At 42.2% G+C, this 20,992-nt stretch overlaps 1 protein-coding gene across 1 annotated transcript in view; it reads left to right on the forward strand.

Moving 5' to 3' along the window:
* The first annotated feature begins 1,335 nt into the window (after positions 1 to 1,335).
* Positions 1,336 to 20,992, forward strand: part of TEX9 (testis expressed 9) — an 84,681-nt gene continuing 65,024 nt past the window's right edge. The window contains exons 1-3 of the mRNA XM_009323420.1: positions 1,336 to 1,385; positions 1,770 to 1,830; positions 2,402 to 2,525. Of these exons, the coding sequence (XP_009321695.1) occupies positions 1,336 to 1,385; positions 1,770 to 1,830; positions 2,402 to 2,525 (235 nt within the window). The remainder of the gene's footprint in view (positions 1,386 to 1,769; positions 1,831 to 2,401; positions 2,526 to 20,992) is intronic.

Below are 20,992 nucleotides of genomic sequence, written 5' to 3' on the forward strand. Positions count from 1 at the left end.
ACTTCTTGCTAGATAACAAAGGTGTTTTGGTAAAAAAAAAAAAAAAAAGGGTGGAGGGCAGGGAGAGAAAGAGCAAACAGTAAGAGTTGAGCTTGACAGCTAAAACCTGTCATCTGACAGTGTATTCCTAAATAGTATAAACAAGACAATATTTACTTATGTGAAAGAATGTGACGGTGAGTACTCTGGGACTAGAAACGTGATTTTCTGTTTTGTTTGCACACCATCACATACTAGAAAGCACTGGTCACCATTACAAAATTCACATGCAACAAAAGCAGAATCTGGAAAAATGTCAGTAATAGATCTCTTCTGTAACGAGACATGTAACGTGAAAACTTTATCTTCCCAGAGCACACATGAAGCACCTCTGAGAACACAGAATCAAAAAACAGCTATGCTGTAACAACACAGGATGTCAGCCCTGATCCTGTGATCCACTATATATTAATAGTTAAGCATCACAGACTTCAATGAAGATATTTTAAAATCTATCTATATACACATGGATTTTTTTTGTTTCCTTTGGAAATCAGTTATTGAACAGGTACCAAAGACAAGCCATTCATTTAACATGAATCTTGGTGATGCCGGACTCCTCCTCCAGAGGATATCAGCTGAGGATCAGACACAAGGGGGAGTTTTACTTGGTGTATGCAAACAGTGATTGCTACATATGAACTAGCTTTTGGTCATCTGAAACCAGCTACACAGACTTAGAAATACTAGGAAAATCAGTTGTGGTAATGGGCACAAGCCTGCTCATCAGCAGTGGGACTAAAGCCATGCAGCAAGGAGCAAATAGATTCTGCTTCTGGAAGATGCTGAGAAGCAATGCATGAGGTGGTGCATCATCAGTACATAGTCAAAGACTCCCATGATTCCTTTTTAAATCAGAATACAGCTTTTGGATTACAGTTAATTCTTTCTTCCTTAACTGGTGTCTTACTGCCAATGTAACCTTTTCCAAAAGGAAGAGAAAATAAGAGAGTGGGACCAACAGGTAGTGAGACCTGGCTGTTTACTTCAGCAGTGAGCAGAATAGAGAGTGGGGAAACTAAAAACCTAAACTTCACTTCAAATCGGGGCTCCTGCCCACCCCAGTCATGTCCAGATCCACCTCGCTTCAGCTGGCACAAAATTAACAGCAGTACTAGGGAGAGGTGAGCTCCCACTTCCCCTCTACTGGCTTTGCACCCAATGCACGGGTCCCCTCCCTGACCCCAGACTCTCAGCGAGGACTGGTGGGATGTGCTGTCCAGTGAAGAGCACTGGGAGAGCGTGGGGCTCGCTAATCCCACCACAGAACTGCTGCACAGAACTGGGCCACCAGCGATGCGACAGACGCTCTCAGAGCCAAGAGAAACACTTCCAGCAGCAGCCAGGTAACAGACACTGGCTTTGTTGCTTTTATAAGCTGCAGCAAACCACTTTTTTTTTTTTTCTTCTCTGACAAACTCCTGAAATTTGCTGACACCGACTTCTGAGTGGCTCTACAGCAGCTTACACAGCAGTGGTGCTCAGACCACCAAATATCCAGGGAGGTATTTCTTAATGGGTGCATTTTGTCAAATTCTCTGTTCTTCCTTTCCTGCATAAATCACAGCATTTGGACTGGTGGGTTTTCCTTTAACAAACCCATTATTGAAAAGATAAACATTCTTCAAAGAAAGAATTTACAGAAAATTAATCATTTATTTATGAAAAGATAGAAATTTAACAACTGCAAGAAAATTTGCACTTGTTTATTAGCCCTCCTCTTCTTCAAGGAACTTGCTTTTTGTTTCAAACGGCAAACGCCAAAGCAGCACACCGAAGGACATAATTCGGGTGAGATGACCTTGCGTGGTAAGCACTAATCCATGTGGCAAAAGCATCCCAGGCAAAACAAAACAAAAAAACTCCCGGTGACTCTGACACTGAGGTAGAAGACAACCTCTCACCTCCAAATCTAATGTGCCAGAGTGTAACATAAAGGGCAAGGTTTTAGAACAAACATTAAACCTTTCACCAAAAAATACTGAAGTAGTCTTAGCGCGCACTGCAGTTGAAGCAACTTCTGCTGTGTCCTGGCGGAAGGAAGTGGCTGTATGGAAGGGCCCTGCCTGAGCCATGGAGGCTCTGCTACACAGGCCTCGTCCTTCAAACCCCCTAATTAAAAATAATAGCAAAAACACCCAACAATTTATGTGTAGAGAAAAAATTTGACTGGAATTATGTTAGCAGAGCCTTTTCCAAAGGATGCAAGCGAGCCAGCCACTGTCTCATCAGCAAAACTGCATCCCTAGAGCTGAGGCAGCTGGGGAATATGGCTTTCTCACATCCTCAGCAGAAGCAACTGGACAGTGATGTTATCTCACTGTTTTCACTCAAAACTCACTCCTCTTCCACCTGCCCCTAGGCAGCACCTTCCTGCACAACTCCTCCAGCTTCCAGTTATGGCTGCAGGGAAGCCCTGGGGAGGCAGGAGCTCCGCAAAACAGGAGAGTTAACACGCAGCCAGGAGTCACAGGCAGTTCACAAAGGTAATCTTACCTGGGTGATAATTAGATAAACCTGTTTATTACATGAAACGGAATCTATTTAGGGAAAGTCATCTTAAAACTGAAGAAGCGGCAGCAAAGGGGATGGAATGTGACAGTCAGTGCATGTAGATTCAGGAAACATCATGTTTTGTTTAGTTTAAAAATTTGTCTGTTTGTTTGTTTAGGCTGTTTTATCTAAACATTTCCAAAACTCTCAAAACTTGGTTTACAACCTCGGTAAGTACAATCTCTTCTCCCACCTCAGCTCACATCCACCAGTTCTCAGTGCTAAAGGTCTGGTGAAGTCAGTAATAACTCTGTAACAGCAACTGTTCAAAGTATCAAAACTTTCAAATTTCTTAACACAATCAGAAAATAATTTGGGAAAGTGGAGGAAGATTTCAGCCGGCCTACTGACCAAGAAGAAAAAGATTCATTCATCCTGAGTTTTTCTTTGTGCTAAGTTGGATGCATATGGAAATGAATAAAAAGAAACAAGAACACAAAATATACTATAAATTTTCTCCACCACCAGCCCCCAAATAGGTCAAGAGTGTGGAAAAAATAGGTGAATAGAGTGGAAAAGAGTCACAGCATCAAGAGAAAGACTGCGATGCTGGCATCATCTTGGACAGATTCTCCTTTGCGTAGCCCATTAAAGCTTATGCTACAGTAGTTTTAAAACCTATACAGAATGTAGAATGTCTGGGGAATCCTCTTCCGCTACTTAAAAGGATCTAAGTAAAAATTTTGCTTGAAGTTTCCTGAACTTGATTGACTGATTCTATCAAATCAGAGGAAGACTGTCTAATTCTCCAAAGGCTATTTATAAACCATATTTCTTGAAGCTGCATTAGGAAAATGCATAAGCATGCTAAACTGCTTGCAGGACTGAGGTGTAAAGCCATCACAAAGCACGACCTCTGTTACTCTTGGTTTTCATGCGTTATATTTATCTCCTGTAATTGGAGCCACATTATACAGGAAGATTCAGTGAAGATACGGAGCAAGCAGTGTTCATACTTATTTTCACAACTTGGCTTCAATTTAGCCAAAAAATATATCAAGTACTCAAAATATCTGAGTGATCTTATATTCTGAGACAGAAAAACTAAGGACAAAGAATTAGAAACCTCAAGTCACAGCTAAGCAAAGACTTTCAGTAACATATAAAGGAGCAGAAATCTCTGATATTTTTGTTTTGACAGTTACCAAATACAGATAGTTCACTAAAAAGAAATGCACAAAATATGTAGCCAACAAATTAAACCAGAGTTCCATTTATATTTGCATTATCAGTGGCCACATAGATCTGCTCCAAATGAATCTGTCCTTTTGCTGCCTAAGACACAGAACAAGGATCTCTTAGGAACAGAAGCAACTTTTTCATTCTAATAGGCATTTTGATTGATCAAATAAACAGCTGTGAAACCAATGAGGAAGGCCAAAATGTTGTGGGGTTTGTTTTTTTCTAATGAAAATAGCAGGTTTTGACATCTGGTTCCATTCTGAGAGACAATAACTAGACACTGAAACTTTTCGCAGCACAAAGAGACAAAGATCAGTTCAACACAGAATGCGGTTAAGGACTCAATCTGTGTTACAGGAAGCAGGAGTTCATTCATGTTCCTGCTTGAACCAGAGAACCTAGAGATTTGGATGCGAGGCTCCAGAATCACAGAGTATCGTTTAAGGTTTCTTGACCTTGGTGGACTGGTTCTCTCTATCTGGTTTTCTCTGACTGCTGATCTACTGTCAGGTCACAAACGTTAGTGAAGTTTCATCCTAAAGTTGTCAAAAGGGATTACCATGGGAAAACTCCAGGGAATGTGCTTTTTCTGGATTGTTTTAAAGAAGAAAATATTTAGTCAGGCCAAGCTTTAAATAAGATAGAGGAAGAATATACTAAGGAACAATTAGCAGAGTTACAACTTCTCTAATGAACATAGTGAAAAAACAGCATTCAAATTTGAACTATTTCATACCTCCACAATGAAGGCAGAATTACAGGTTATTTCTGTCCTCGAGTTCTGGTGAAGAGGAACTGAAGGCCACGGGCACTGCTGCAAGCTTTTTGCGAGACTACTATTTTAGAGAGCATGGACTGATCTTAGTATTTCTTTCCACATTTTGAGTATTTATAGATAACTGTAATCTAAGTAAAAAAGGCTATGCCAATGGCAATGTAACTTGCACCTACTGGCAGACTGGTTCTAAAACTTGTCATACTTCAGCAGAACAAACATCTATTATTTAACAGCCAGACTAAGAATAGCAAAGTAGTCAAGCAATTATCTCCCCACTTTGTGAATAGAGAAACAAGAAGCAAAGGTTAAATAATTTGCTCAAGGTCAGATGGTTTGCTGAAAATACGATCAAGACAGAAAATAGCTAATACTTGAAACAGAACCTATTATTCTAAAAAGCTGCTAATAAATACATTTGATAAGCTTTATCTGAACAGAAGCAGAAACATATTTTAGGTGCTTAATATTCCAAACAATCCCCCCAAAAACATGGCAGCTTTGTACTGACAGTGTACAAGCACAGCTGCCAAAGCTGCATAGAGCTTCTGCCTGTCTCCTGTAGGGCCAAAAAGACAAGTGACAAGCTACCACCTTCTCCACAGCAGGATCGAGGCACATCGCTTCAATAGATCTTACACACTGCTGCTGCCCACACTGTAACTGCTCCAGCCATCAGCAGCTTTGGTTTTCATGGCCATCAATCCAGCGCACTCTCACCAGCACTGACCTCTTTTCAGAGGACTAAGGAAAGAAACCTTAACCTCCTTGCTGAGCGATTATATGGAGCATACCATTTTAAAAATCAGGTTCAAGAGTTCACTTAGTATGTGGCAACAAATTTAACAAGCAAAGTCATAAGAGAGTCTACTGCTAGACATGTTTACTACAGTTAAAAAGATGTTATAATGAATTTTTAATGGTTGTTTACACCACAATTCTTGCTAATTATCTTTTTTGGATTGCACAGCATACAATGATTTTTTTTATGATCTTCCAGAAACTGACAGTATGTCAGAATGTAAGCGGTGCAGTATAACAAGTGAAAGGCAGATAACTTTGGTCTCTTGTATGAGTAATTGCAGTCCCAGTGCCCTTATACTAGCTGTTTTCCGTAGTCCTCTGCTGCTAGCTACCTCCACAACAGAGACTATCGCCATCACCTCTGTTTCTTTTCCCCATTTCTCTTTCTTGTTATTCCGTGTTGAACTAGACAGTCTATGTGCTAAAGAGCATTTGTGTGCGGCTCTGTGCATTGCAGCTGTGACTGGTGCTACTGAACACAAATGGCAACAAGCGTAGTCTGATTTTTCTCTACTGGTGTTTTTTCTTTTAAGATTGAACCGATCAAGTTTAAATGCCTTAAGGTATCATCAGCACCTCCTAATATAACTGAAAGCTAGTCCCAAATCTCCTCCTTACAGTAAGAAGGGAGACAAGGGACAGACATTGTCGCTTTATGCTTCATGAGACTGATTCAAAGCCCCTGAAAATGTTTCTGTCTGAACCAAACATGTAAGAACGTGCACTTAAAGCAAATGTTCTGACCTGCCCATAAGCTTGGAGCTGGACTCTCTGCAGGCAGCTGGTACCCCAGTCACAGGACCACTCTGACAAACCCATACACATTCTGCCAAAGAGGCAACCTGCTCGTTTACCTTCTGTAGGACAAAACTGGACAGGCCTGCAAGAAAGCTCCAAACAAGTTATTTAGAGCTATACAGTCACGGCCTTTTAGTTGAACATACTTTCAGATTTTATCTTGCAGCTCACAGCTTTCCAAAAGCATGTAAAAATGCAGAAACCATTTTGCCAGAATTCAGCTTTATTTTTATTTCCTGAAACTATTCTGATCTTGGATTTTTCTTTTTTAAACTACCTGAACAGCATTAGATCTACCTTTGCTAACCTAGAGTGGCCTTTCCACTGTTGACAGGACTCCTCTGAACTCATCAGCAGGACAGACAAGGAGGCATCTGGAACAGAAAATTAGACCATCAGGACACTGCTGCTCTGTTCCAAGTCAAGCTATGGAGACTGCTTTGCGTCCAAGAGCACTACTCAGAAAAATAGCTTGTCCATCCAGTGGATGAGATCCACACAAATGAATAGGCTCATACAAACTGGTAATCCCTACCTCAGTACCCTAGGTCCGCAAATCTGCAGAATTTAATGCATGAATAGTCCTAGTGTAATTCCACTTTCTTAAAACGGATTTCCAAGAAGCAGATGACCGGTTAACCTCTTACTTATTTACTCCCTCTCAGATGCTACTTAGGAACACCTACCCCATTTGCCATTTTTCACCACAGAAAAACCTGGTGTTAAGAGTTTTACAAGTGCAATTTGCCCTTTTGCCACTGAAGATTCACATACAAAAAATTAAGATCTTAAGACACCTGCTTTGTGTCCACAAATGTCAATGAGGAATAAAGTGGACAAAAATGACATTTTGTATCACTATTTTAGTTGGACGCATCCAAGAATTTTTAGGCATAGGCAAAATTGGGTCCAAAGTTTGCTTGCAATACAACAATACAGCTTACTTTAAACCTCTTACCACAACAAATTAAGAGAATTCAGTACCATCTGAATTAGCCTTTGATAATGTGACTTTAAGGAGTATTCTTATTTAGCTCAGCCATACAGCTGAACAGATTCTATTTGATAGTATCCAGATGGTTGTCTATGTCATCTTTTTATCTTACCCGCTGGTCCTTCTGGATGAAATGCCGAAGGTAGAAAGTCAGAATAAGCAGTCCCTTCCAGTCTTAAGAGTTATGAGCTCAGACTCTGATTTAAAGAAACTTGCAACCTGCTCACTATTAAAAACAAACAAATAAAACCTCTTTCTGAGTTAGCGCTAGATATTTGCTTCCCAGAAAAAAATCTCTTATCCACTGTCTAGATCCTGTTATTTTAATGCACAAAGGAAGATGATGTTTATGCATTTCAAGGGCTTTCCTTCTTCAAAAAATGATATTATCTCTCTGTCTTAAGTAGTACAGCAGAGCTAGCAGGACCTGTAGTGTTGCACATTTCTGGGAAGGTACCTGTGATGGTGTGCAACTTTTGAAGTTAGCAAGATTTAAAAAAACAAACCAAAAATCTGATAATTATGACACCTGCAAGATTTTCACAGACCAGGACATTAGTCTTCCAGGTTTTGTGCAAACACGCAGTTCAGTCTAGTTCCTTCCTTAAAATGTAGTACCAGCGATGAATTAACTGTTTCAAGGAAACAACAACAAAAGCAATAATCATTGTCATTAAAGGCCTAAAGAGCAGTGGACCTTGAAGGCACAATTAACTCCTTGCATACTCTGATCTGTGCAATACATAATCTTGCATTTAATAAAATCATGCTTACAAAAGCAGTAAGTCACCTTTCTGTGCTGCATCTATACTGGCAGTTCTACAAGTGGCAATCATAGCCACTTGCTGCTGGCAATGAGAGGTCAACACTTCCACAGAGAACAAACACCAATCCCACATCATGCATTTTTTGGGCAATGGGAACTAATTTTGATCACATTCAGCGGTAGTACCTTAAAGCACTGCTAAGGAAAGGCTTCATAATAGCTGTCAGTCTCCAGAGCCATCTATTTTGGTCTTGCAGTTTATTAAATATTAAAAAGCATTCTGGAGTTGTACTTACCAAAATGCAGTCCACTTTAGATTGTACAGTTTTGCTAGACGTGAGGAAAGAAAGAGAGAATAGAAATCTTGAATTAATCTAAACAGCAATGATAAAAATATTACATATTAGAATTTCTATCACTGTACTACAGGCTTAATCTCCTGCTGTGAAATATCCTGCTAGTCTACGGAAGAATACTCATCCGGCTATTTTTTTGTAGAAAGTCACCCCAAACTTAAATGTTTGTTAGAATTCTTGCTGTTTTGCTCTTTTATATAAGAACTGTATTTTTTTTTAATGAGATGATATTGCAACTGGGAGCTACTATTCCAAGTTGCAAAGCAGCAAGGATGGACGTCATTACTTTTATTGTAAGCTCTTCCACAATTCAGATGCATTTGACTTGTTCATCTGTAAATGCAATTAACACCCCCTTCTCCCCACACTTCAGTAAATCCCACCACTTCAAGGCATTCATTTCTAGCTTTCCAAAGAGCTGCTACAAAGCAGACGATTGGTATCCCACTGGCAACTTAGGAGTTTTCCACGTTAGTCTCGCTACCTCCCAGTTGGCTTACTAAGAAGACATTGGGTGGGGACTGAATTAAAGTATGCCATAAATAACCTCAGTCCATGTGCCAAGCAGTGCAAACAGTATGGAACTCATTATACTTCATATAAACACACCCATAAGCAGCTTTTGTATTTCTTAAGGGTGCTGTATTTCACGTGCTTGGTCTGACTGCATTAGCTGAAGGCATTTTATCATTGTTCCGAAGAGGAGCAGGAGCTTTAACATGCAAGAAACAATAGTATTTACTGCTGGACACCTACTGAACAAGCACTAAAAAACCATTTTTGGCGTTCAGGGAGCAACTCTTTTCCTAGTAGAATAAAATATAATTAAATGTCCTGTTACCACAACAAAACATCTCATTTCCAGGTATTTAACTTTTGTACAGGTGCTACCACATACAACAGAAGACCAAGTAAGGTATCTGATGGATATACTAAAATCATAAGTAAGAAACAAGCAAAACAAACGGCTCTAGTGTCTGGTAGTGATAGAAATCAAAGCTACTGAACCAGCACCTACTGTTGTATCAGATGCTCAAAGAGCATCTTGTTACAACACCTCATTTTGAAACCAGACGGTCTAAAAATCTGTTCTGCAGGAGCTGCTAATACTGATGCCCCTTCCCATACAAGAACTGCATATGCTATAGTGACAGAACACAATAAAAATTTTCAACAGGTAAGAATCTACAACAAGTCCACTGAAGTAGATACATTAGTAGACATCCACTTCAGTTGACTGTGTAGGAGAAGACAATCAGATGGGTGGACACTTGGGAACACCAAGGCAGGAGTAAAGCAGAGCTGTGGGTGATTTGTGAAAACAGGGAATGCTAAGGAGGGTAAAATGGGAGCTTTTCCTTGCCTTGGGGAAGACGCTCACATCTACCATAGCAACTGAAGAAGGGAACCCAAATGTCATCTCGCTCTTCAAAAACCACCGTCTTACTAGAAAAGTCAAAGGACACCAAGCATGGAAACCTGCTGCTGCTGCTGAGTTATCACTGCATCCAACCCAAAACTGACCAAGGCATGCTGACCAAAGTCATACTGAAACAGACAGCTGCTCCAGCAGCACTTCTTTCACCCTGGACTCCACCTCGCCCCACTGCCTCCCGCCCATAGCAGGGTCTCACAATCCCTGTGCTGCTACAGATCCACAGCCTCTCCTACAAAGCAGCGCCCATGGCAGCAGGCAACAAAGCTCAGGCATATGTGCCCATTTTTGTACCTAAACCTTTTCTATGGCTTCACATGATAGCTTAACGCAGAAAAGGAGCATGGAGGGTAAGGGGATGCAGGGTACAGGCAGATCAAACTTAGTCCAAATAAGGCCTCTACTCTACAGACTTGCAAATGACATTGTGCACTAGGCTTTTCAGGAAAACATGCTTCAGCCAGCACGGTTTCCCGTCCTGCTAGGTTCTGCCAAACTGCACTTAAGCATAACCATTTGCATTAACATTTTCTTCTTGCGAAGAGAAAGAGGCAAGTTGCCAGGAGGCAGCTGGGCAGGAGTTGTGACCTCCGCTCCCACACCACTGATCAACAGTGTCGAGAAGCCACAGCAGAAGAGCAATAATAAGGCCAGCAAATACACTTTCTCTGTGTTTCCTTTTTGTCAACTAGTGGCACAAAAAGGATAGTCAAGTTCACGTCCTCCAATCTGCAAGCAGATTTTGTGTCATTTTAAAAGGCAAAGGTCCTACGGCTTCAGCAAGGATAAGCGTGCTGTCTATTTTTAACAGCAATTTTTTTCATCTCCTGCTCCATGCTCCCCAGTATACTGGGAGGACATCATTAAAATTTGTCAGTGGTAAACTAAGGCTTCTTTCATCCTAACCAGAGCACAGGCTAACATGGCTTGATTCTATGAAGCCTGCGCGTAATGATATAAATGCTTCTTATTTACCTTCCAGTGAAGTTGATCCATGTCAAAGTCAAGCAACGGCAACCCTGAGGAACAAGCCCCTTGACTGGGAAGGTGCTGGGACAGTGACCTCTTATGGCCCTGAGCACTGCAGAGAAAAGCTCCGTCTGCTGACACTGCAGGACGCATCTCCATCGAATCAGGAAATAAAAGGACAAGTGACAAAGGTGGCAAAGGAACAGCCATCCCAGTTACAATGTATTTGCCACTTTTGTTTATTTCACCCCACTTCTTCCTTCACTAACAGGACAGATGTGTTTTGAAAGCTGAAATTTGATTTACAAATAAATAAGTCTGCTTCTGTCTCTGTCAAATGCATCCCTTACCTAATCACTACTGCAATTACAGTAACTGAAACCAGAAATCCCAAGAGCAAGGCTGAATCAGGCCCTACACAGAGCCATTTCTAATGTTTGGAGGCTGTTACCCACATGCTTTGCTACACATCTAGGAACAGCTGCAGGAGAGCAGCGGGAGTGATAAAGTTCTCACTAATGAAAATAACCATTTGAACCTATTAGGGACCTGAGCCCATTGGAAAACTAAACTTAGAAACCATACCGTAAGCCAACAGCCAGCGTTGCTCCTCCCGGAGAGCTGGTCCTGGGGGCTTGCTGTGACTCACCCCCACCTAGAAGCACAGCTGACATTACTCTCTTTTGTAGCTCTTCATGTTGACAGTCTCCCTGAAGTTAAACTAGTTCATTTACATGATCAAAAACTTAATTCAGGCTACTTCAAGCAGTTTCATCCAGGACAAGAAGGTGCCTTTTCCGATTCTGAGGGTAGCTATCTCTTATGAGTGATAACAAATGTGGCTGCTTTTACAGCTGCCTTGGATTTACCAGCTTGCACCAGATACTGACCCACCACAAGAACATCGGAGCATAAAACTATATATCAAAACTTTGCCAAAAAAAAAAAAAGATCAATGACACTATCACAACCAACGATGAAACTTTTGCTAAGTGGATACCACCATGCAGACTGTTGGAATGTTAAGGCACACTGAGCGACTCAAGAGGGACGTAGTCTTGTTCTACTGTCTACAGCAATGCTCCTCAAAAATGTCAACTTGCCCCAAACACCACCAGTCTGGATCAACCTGCTCACCTCTGAAGAACTACCATCAGCCACTGAAAAACAAAAGCCCAGCTTCTATTAATTAGTAAAACAGCAGAGAAAAGAGGGTTTCTTAGCCTGTGCTTTAGAGAAGTGTAGCAGGGTGGCTCCCTGCAAAAGCTGCTGTGTTTCATGGAGACCCCCAGTCCTACGTCCTCCCAGGGAACACAAATTTTGGCTCCTTCGGGTCTGCAGCGGAAAGCCTTACTGGAAAGCCTCCAGCCCACCTTAGCCTCAGCTTTTGACTTAACCTTTAGGCCCAAGACCTTTGAGAGAATCTTGAAGGTAACTTTCAAAGGCTGCAGTAACTTAAGCTCCTAAATGCTGAAGCCACGTTGACAAACTCCTGAAAGTATCTTGGGGAAGACAAGGAGGGGGGAAAAAAATCAGACTAAAGCATTTCCTCAAACTGCTCTTCTATCTTATGCCAAAGTATGCATGTCTGCTTTCCCTGACCTATTTATGTATTTCTACTCAGAACAGCCCCATTTTAACAGCCCCGACTTGGCATGGGCAGAATGAGGAGTGTGTTTTCTCCCCAGGTGTGCAGCTGGGTTTACTTTGCACTGAGGGAGAGATGGAGGGGAAAAAGCCAGGGAAGAAGGCAAGGAGATGTAGTTTTTTTCGAAGTGGCATAAAACCAGATGCTGCCAACCTTCCTGTAATTAAGCAATACTTTACTTTCAGGAATAGGTAGCTGAACTACGCTGAACAATATGGGACTATCATATTACAAGAGGTGGCAGAATTCAGTTGCTCTGAGCACACCGAGTATTTCCTTAATGCTGCAAACAGTAGAAGCCATATAACCACAAGGGATATGAGAAGCCTTATGCCTATGAGACCAGAAAGAGGAAGGTGATTGGGAGGGGTAAAAGAAAGCCCTTGAACTTATTAGCTACTGCCTAGTTAACTCTAAGCCTTCTCAAAGCCTGCACAGCTACTGAAACTAACCCTTATCAGCTTTCCAACTGCAGATTGTTCACTCCCTGTGAAAGCTAGCAGTATAACAAATACTGAGGGAGCATGTGCATGTGCACAGCGAACATAATGTATGAACACCCACCCGCTGAAGCACAACTCCTGTCCTGGGACATACTGTGCAGAGAAGGATGATGGCGAAGGGGCTCCCAGTTGTGTCCTCGGGAGGAGTGGGACAGCAGCACCTGCAGGACACTGCGGTTCTGCTCAGGCAAGGGACCCCCCAGCCCCAAGTGTCACACGGGACACGGCTCATCATTCAGGCACTAACAGTGGACTCAATCCTCAAATGGAGGAAGATGTCAATAACAGCAACAAGTCCAGTTCAGCAAAATCCGGGGGACAAGTGGAGCCACAATTTATCGTGCAAAATATCATAATGGTTTGACTAGCTGGTCAAACCCAGGAAGCCCAGACTGATTTTTTCCTTAGAAGTTCCACACCGTGAGTGAAGTTGCCACAGATACTCTGTATCCCCTTCAGCCCAAGACTGCAAATATTTGCATAAACTGGAACAGCCTCCCCAGAACAGCCTCTGTAGCTGTGTTTCATGTGCTCGGTACATTTTGGACAGCCGAGGGAAAACATTACTTCTGCCAAACCCTAATGCAATTTAGGAAAAGAAACCACTTTCCATCACTGCTAATAGCTGTGCCATACATCACGAAGACAGGATATGACTCCTGACCGGACAGCAAGGGTTCCCCACTGCAGGGCTCCCAGTTTCCCGTACTCATGCATTATGCTACTTTATTACCCGATATATAGGACACATTAAGAAAAGATGCAACTAGAAAGGAAAACCCCAGTGTATAGTTACTTATCAGCAGCATTGTTAACTAGTTACATCTCAGATGGTAAGGCACCTACCCTCTCAGACAATTAACAAAGAGAAAAAGGAGGTTTATAAAGTTCTAAAAAAAGCTTTCTTTGGAGAAGGGGAAAAACCAAAACCAAACCAAAAAACCCATAAGTTTTTTCTCTTGAGAGTTCAGCACACGACCAGCAACAACTCAGTGCAGCTCCAGCTGAGGAACAGGAGCAGGGGCTGTTCAGGGCCACAGGAAACCTTCCCAACCACTCACTCGTAGCCCACACATACAACCCTAACACTGTACAGCAACGCTGCTGCCCCAATATTTTTACTTAGATATCTGAAAACAAGCCTTCTGTATGAGAAGGATACCCAAGACAGCAGTTAGAGCTATCTGCCAAGGAAGAATTATCTTGGCCACATGGCCTTTTAAAAATTACTCAGCTCTGAAAAGCCTCCATTTCCCACTGCAACAGTCGTTCCCCCATACAATCTCTGAAGGTTGTCAAACTATTTAACAACAGGGTCTATGGGTAGTCTTGAAAGGCTGCTTCTGTGGGGAGCAATACCACATGAGCAGCATTTGCCAGGCCTGTGTATCCCAGGCACAGGAGGTATTTGGGTGTTGATAGCACCCAGGAGCTCTTTTTCCTGTGCAGTGTCCTGCTGCCTCTTTGCCTCTTGCAAAAACCCAGTTAGCTCCTGAGGAAAGCAAGTTAGACTCCACTACTAAATACCGACAGGGACAGTTCTGGCAAAGTCATCTTTCTGAAAGCCATGTTAAAATAGAGAGGGTCATTATTAAACTGACCACACATCCTTTTGGAAAGATTTAGTATCTCTTCCACAACTCTGACGACATCAGATGACATTTAAAAAAAAAAAAAATTATTTACACTGCATGCTGTGATGAACCACTCAATAAAAGGATTACCAACACTATTACAGTAAATGGTACTATCAGAAAGGTACTATTATCACATCCTTACCACAACAAGCACCGTGTCCCAGCAGTGCCTGCAGGATTCAGCCCTTAATTCTTAATCTCACAGAATTAATGCTTCTCTTTCTTAGACTAACAGCTCTAAATATATCTTTATATAACCTTCCATTCAGAAGCACGAAGAAATGTTAAACTGGAGCCAAGGATCATCTAAGGAGAAAATTATGAAACAGCCACCTATGCGTCCTGCTACTCAATTAACAACATATGCCGTGTTACATTGTCTGGCTTGGCTCACATTGATAAGGAAGTAAAATGGCTGTAAAAGAATTTCAATTAAATATTTAGAAAGCAGAGCTGCAAAAGGTTGAAACATGCTTGAATTAGTGAAGTGATGACTATATATACTGCTCAGCTAATGGAGTAAGAGCTTTTGCTAGCACAGGTTACTGAGAAAGGAAAGCACACCCAAGCCGGGCACATCTGCAAGTCAACCCTGGCACCCCAGAGCACAGGACTCCCCTCCCATCCGCACCTCCCGCCCTCCAGCATGCAGGAGCCAAAAATCAGGTGGTTTCTGATGCCACCTAGGGGCTGCCTCCCTGCCTGCACTTCTCTCTCCCCTGGGGATAATTCAATATCATGCCTTAGAGACAAGGCACTTGAACCTAGCACAAACACAAGCAAACAGAAGCAAGACATTTAATACAAGACAAATTAAATCTTCCAGTATTCAAATGCAGATATATTCTTACTCCAGATAAACGCTACAGGGACCGTAATTGCATCTTGGAAGCACATGAAGTATTGTTATTTCCCTAAAGCATAAAAAATAGCCAAGAGTGTTGTGTCCACTGGAAATGTAGAAAAGTGTCCAACTCTCAGGCCTCAAAAAGTAAACAAAGCAAGTATTCACCAGTTTGTAAATATTGGCTCTTTCAGCTTGAAGGCAGACTCCTCCTCAATCCAAGTCAAACCACTCTTCTCAGCAAAATAAGGAAGCAACAAGCACAGCAAGCCAATAAAACAGTGCAACAAGGGTGAGCTGCAACCATTTCATCTTCCCTGTAACCTAATCTACCTCCTTCCACTTGCCGAAGAGAATAAGCCAGACTGGTTTTCCATCAGACACAAGAAGGAGCAATGCTGCATGACAGTGCTGGAAAAAAGCAGTAGTTCAGCATGCTATGACATTTTAAGTTAGAGCAGGTTAAAATTTGTCAAATGCATGACTTCAACATTTGTTACTAAAATAAATGCAATTAAAATATTTCATATAGGATAAAAATTTAATCACCTTCACCGTTTCTGACACTATGATGATTTTATGAGTATTAAATAATACCAACTATACAAACAGCTGAACAAAGAAGGAAGATAAGGCTGCTAATGAAACACCCAAGTCTCAAACGTACCCCATTGTAATGAACTGCCAAGAAATAATTAGCCAGCAGACATGAGAATACCTACATCTGAAATGTAGGTCTATAAACGTCTCTTTTAGCTCTCGAAGAAATCTAGCTGTATTCAATGCTAGAGGCTTGTTCCACAATTCCTAAAATAACTGGGAAGAACTTGCAACAACCACACACTGCCAGGTGCTCTATGCCAGCAACAAGACAGTCATTTAAGTTCCTGGGGTTTTTTTACATTTATTTAAATACAGTATTTTGCCACAAGTTACTTTAATGAACTCTTAGACAAAGAAAATGCTTTTACACAGCTCTCACCCTGGTTCTTTCAGCATTGCTCTGAATTAAAATCAGTGCGTATTGTTATATTCAGGTAGGACTCTATTCAAAGGATGCGATGCTCTCTGTACATATGTGGGAAGATAATATGACTTCAGAGGAGCTGCATCCTGTAGTTATTACTAACAATCTACATGGGGTACTGCAAGGCGTTGTTCTAAGATCAGTCTGCAAGGATCAGTCACCTAGAAAGGCTAAATAGAAAAAGCACAGGGCAATCTCAATAAAGCGACGTGAAAAAAGACTGCTTGAGTAGGAACTTAATCTAAAATATGTCCCACTAAAAGCAGAAAGAATGGATACAGTCGCCAGATAGGCAGGTTTGTGGCTAAATGGCAAATCATCCATCGCAATGGCTCAGGTATTTCACAATGAAAATTTCTGGTTTTGAAACTAATTATGAAAAAACAAATCAATCTTTGATTACTGCTGAATTCAGTCTATAGAAAGCTAAAAGATCTGCTGTGGTATTTTCAGCCATGGTCAGCAGAAGCCTAATCACAACATTATTACTTAAGGCTAGTATTTCTAGGGGTCTGAACTGGAGATGCTATAAAGCATGATGAGACTTTTCTGAAGCCTTTGTCCCACAGGGCTCTAAGAAAGGATGCCTAGTGAAAATAAAGGGGTGACATTCCTCAGCAACACTTAAAAAAAAAGGGAAGAAGAAAAAAGCACACCTACAAAACACACATGCACAAAGTCGTTTTACTTCCATGCCTGCAGAGCCAACAAGACAAGGAGAAGGAAGGCAGTGCCTCGCTGTGCATCACAGCCTGCCACAGGGCACAGACCTGGTCCTCTGCTGCCTTTCCCTTGAGAAATGGTGGCTAGAGACAGCTGACGGCAAAGTGAAACAATGCTCACACTCACGAGAAAACAGGAATGGTTGTACACTCTGCTTATGTTTAATACACACCCATAAATGTACAAATCTGTATAGGGCTATGTTTATTGTACATAGTTATACAAAGCTCAGCTGAATCCAATATAAAAGCTTCCAGTGTTAGCAGCTCTACAGCAATGCTTTCCTACCATATGCATTTCCCAATGCTGGTGCAGGTGCCCGGATGGCAGATTTAAGCCTGCTGATAAAAGTTGTGTTTCTTCTTTATTTCTCATTATTTCCTTTGACACTTCCATGACCCACAGCTATCCTAGTTACTTTCTGTTAACAAACAGGTTTGCTACTGGTTGTACCTCTTCATTACCCTATTCATTTGGTACCCAGGGAGGTTATCATCTAGTTAGCAGCGCTAACCCATAACCCAGCGCTATCGAAGCTCTTTTGTAGCTTTACCCTGAGCGAGTGCCAGCCTGCAGAGCAGACCAGACCCTCCTGCACCGCCAAGCCCAGCGCTGAGCCCCACGCACTGCTCGAGTCCCACTAAGACAAGCCAGTACTCAGACACCACACACAGCCACCCCATCTCCAAAACCTGCAGGGTCCCATTGTCAGCCTGGAAAGGAGCCCCAGCCTTCACACCATGCTACCACCTCAATGCTACCTGGGGCCTGACACATGCTAGGAAGCAGAGAAGCATTTTGAGGGCTGCAGTGGGGCTGGTTAGCCCTTCACAGATGCTGCACTGGGGAGGTTCAGCCTAACCCACCCGGCTTCCCTGACACACACTTTGTCCCTCCTCCATGCTGCAGACATCCATCTCTCCCCTCCACATTGAACACCTCGCCCATAGGCATCAGCCTGTCTTTCTGCAAACAAATCCAGCTTTTATCTAGCCCCCTCCGCCCAGTGCTGTTTGCAATATCCTATTACCTCTGCTTCTGTCCCAATCTCTGGATGTCTGCATTCCTCCTCCTCCTCGCTCCCTTTCCTCTCACGGCTATCCACCACACAGCTCCTCTGCACCCTTTTTTCCACTTGAGGAACCTGTACCCAAGTGCTGACCTTGGTAACTCCCAGGGAATGCAATCCTTGCAACCTCTTAGGTTTCCCTGTGCTGAGTAATGTTCTGAGTATCTACAAGCACTCTCCAAGCATCTGTCTACTAAAAGGGTCACTTCTTTTGGGCTAGGTGGGCATGGCTTCGCTGCCACGGGAAAGGCAACTTCTCTCCCTGACTTATGCCACACTGCTCACTGGCACATCCCATAACCCTACTCCCATCCTTGTCTTTTTGTAGAGGTGAAAATTTAAAAGCTGAACATATGCAGGATGAACATGGCATTGCTGCCTGATGGTGACAGCCATACAACCTCCCATCTCAAAAAATTCCTCCCTCTTGTTCAGCTGCCGCAGGTTCCTTCAGGCCTCCATCCTTCAGCCTTGCACCTGCACCCTGGGGCATTTCTCACTCACCTCTGCTTACCAGTTTCAACCCACCCCAGGCACAGAGACCATCTGGCCTCTGCAAATAAAAAGCTGCAAGTAGCCAGAAGTCTCTTGCCTACCTCAAAGGTCAGTTCACTGAATACTAAAGCAGTATAACCAATCAGTTTTCTACCCTCTGTTTCTGGGGGTAAAAAAAAAATCCTAATGAAATCTTTTAAAATGGTTTTAATCCCTAAACTAGGATCTTCAGAAAAGTTCCAAACACATGCTACTCCAATTCTCAAGGATTTAATTTGGAAAGTTTGAGCTCCCCTAGTCTGCAACCCAGGTACTTGCAGACTCAAGAGCTTGTCTAAACCTGTAAGCTGCACTTGCGTAAAATTAAAGCTGCACAAAATTTAATTAAGTTAAAGCCGTGTAAGTTCATACCTGCATGCATCTATTTCAGTTTGCCCCTACAAAGCTGGGTTTGAACACAATGGCACTCACTCCTAGGTGGTATCTTAACTGTGTCAAACGAGCATCTTACATGAGCCTGCACTGCAGGACCGGTTGCTCCAACCCAAGATTACGTTTACCAGCTCTCGGGCTGAGGCATCCATCAGGCCTGTACAGCTTCACAGCAGCCAGAAGAGACAGCTCCACTGCCAGTGTTGCATGAACTGCAAGAGGAGGGCAGACGAGCATCATTCACTCAGTCACCTTCACTCCACCCACTGCCTCCTTCACTACTAGGCTGCCTCTGCAGCCGTGATGAATGAACAAGCAAGTCTACCAGATTATTTCTTTCCTCTAAAATCTAATTTATGAATGGAAATTATGAACAGCAGGCATCTGACTAGTACTTAACACCGCACAACTTTAGTGTTCAGTACTCCGTCTCCTCGGAACAGAAGACGATGTACGCAGCCAGTTCATTGCAGGCAGACTGTGCTACACCTGGTTCTGCCACCCCATCCTACTTCTGTAGTCAACTGGGGGGGATGGGACCCAAAGAACTGAGAACTTAGCCATTTTCTTCTCAAGTAACATACCTGCTTTGCAGGCACGGCATTGTTCATAAGCATTTTGACATCTATTTTTAAAATTTTTCATATTGTCATGGTTTTCTTTTAAAAACATAGCAGAGGGCACGTGACCTGTCCTAGTACAAAGTACTGAAGCCAGAGCCACGCAGATCACTGAGTTTAGCACCCTATTAAGACGATTTGCAGGACACCTGCATGGATTCATTATTCATAACACGCCCATTTCAAACATCCCATGGAACTGCAATGTTACACCACAACTTAGTAAAACAGTCAGAAACAGAAAAGGCTGTCCTGGATTAAGTCTAGAACAGATTTCAGAAAAGCTGCATTAAACTTCTGACTTTCCAAAAATCATAGCACTAGAGAATTGTATTTAAGATGGATGTAGACAGAAAGCTACTAAAGCAATATTCACTGAGATAACCGCACTGTTGAAACTCACCTGTAGGCTGCAGCATGTAACCGGCTAACATCTTTCAGCATCTAACATAATTTACTGAACTATGCTTGTATAAAAGTCTCACACTAACGTTACCCACAATTACTTGTCTGATGGGTCCTTCCAGAAGGAGACATTTAAGAGCCCTACAGAATTGATTGGTCTGGATTTTCATTCCTGTGAACCACATCACACGTAAACATGTCAGTGGGAAAGCAGATGTCTGCATTAAGGGAATGAAAATGTCTTTTCCTGATTATTAAGACAGTTTGATTTCAGTTTTCAAGGTGAGCTATATGCTGCTTTGCCACTCCCTTACTGAGCAGCTGAACTAATCAAGCCAAAACTGCAGCTCACCTTTGAGTTTGACAGATTTAGGAAGGACCATCTCTTCCAGAAGAATAGAATGTACTCAAGCTATCTCCTGATCCTACATTGGGCCTAATTTGCCACAAAGCTACTGATATTTAAAGTATTCAGTGGTAACTAAGAACTTTTCTGAAGTGACAAGAATCACTGTGAAGTGACAAATAACAATTATTAGGTTCTGCACTGCAAACACCCATCATAAATATTTTCACCCTGAACATCTGGAACTATCGATTGACATCCCAGTACATAACGTGTGTCTGAGTGTTCACAGAGAGAGGACTTCCACAAACTGAATTCCTGTAGTTTGAAAACGCAATCTAAATTTTGTTTTTCAATTAAGCTACAAGTTTCATCGACTTGAACGTACAAACCATGATGGTACATGAACCTCACATTCTTAATCCCTCCAAGAGAAGTAAGCTTCTAGCAAGAAAAAGATGCAGTCCATGGGGATATGCGAAATGAAAGCCAAATGGGGACTGCTTAAACTTACTGGTGCTAAACAAACCAAAAAAATTACCTTGTTTTTCATTTTTATTCTCAGCCTGAGA

The sequence above is a fragment of the Pygoscelis adeliae genome, unplaced genomic scaffold (genome assembly GCF_000699105.1).
Source record: "Pygoscelis adeliae isolate BGI_AS28 unplaced genomic scaffold, ASM69910v1 Scaffold545, whole genome shotgun sequence".
In the NCBI taxonomy this organism is placed as follows: Eukaryota; Metazoa; Chordata; class Aves; order Sphenisciformes; family Spheniscidae; genus Pygoscelis; species Pygoscelis adeliae.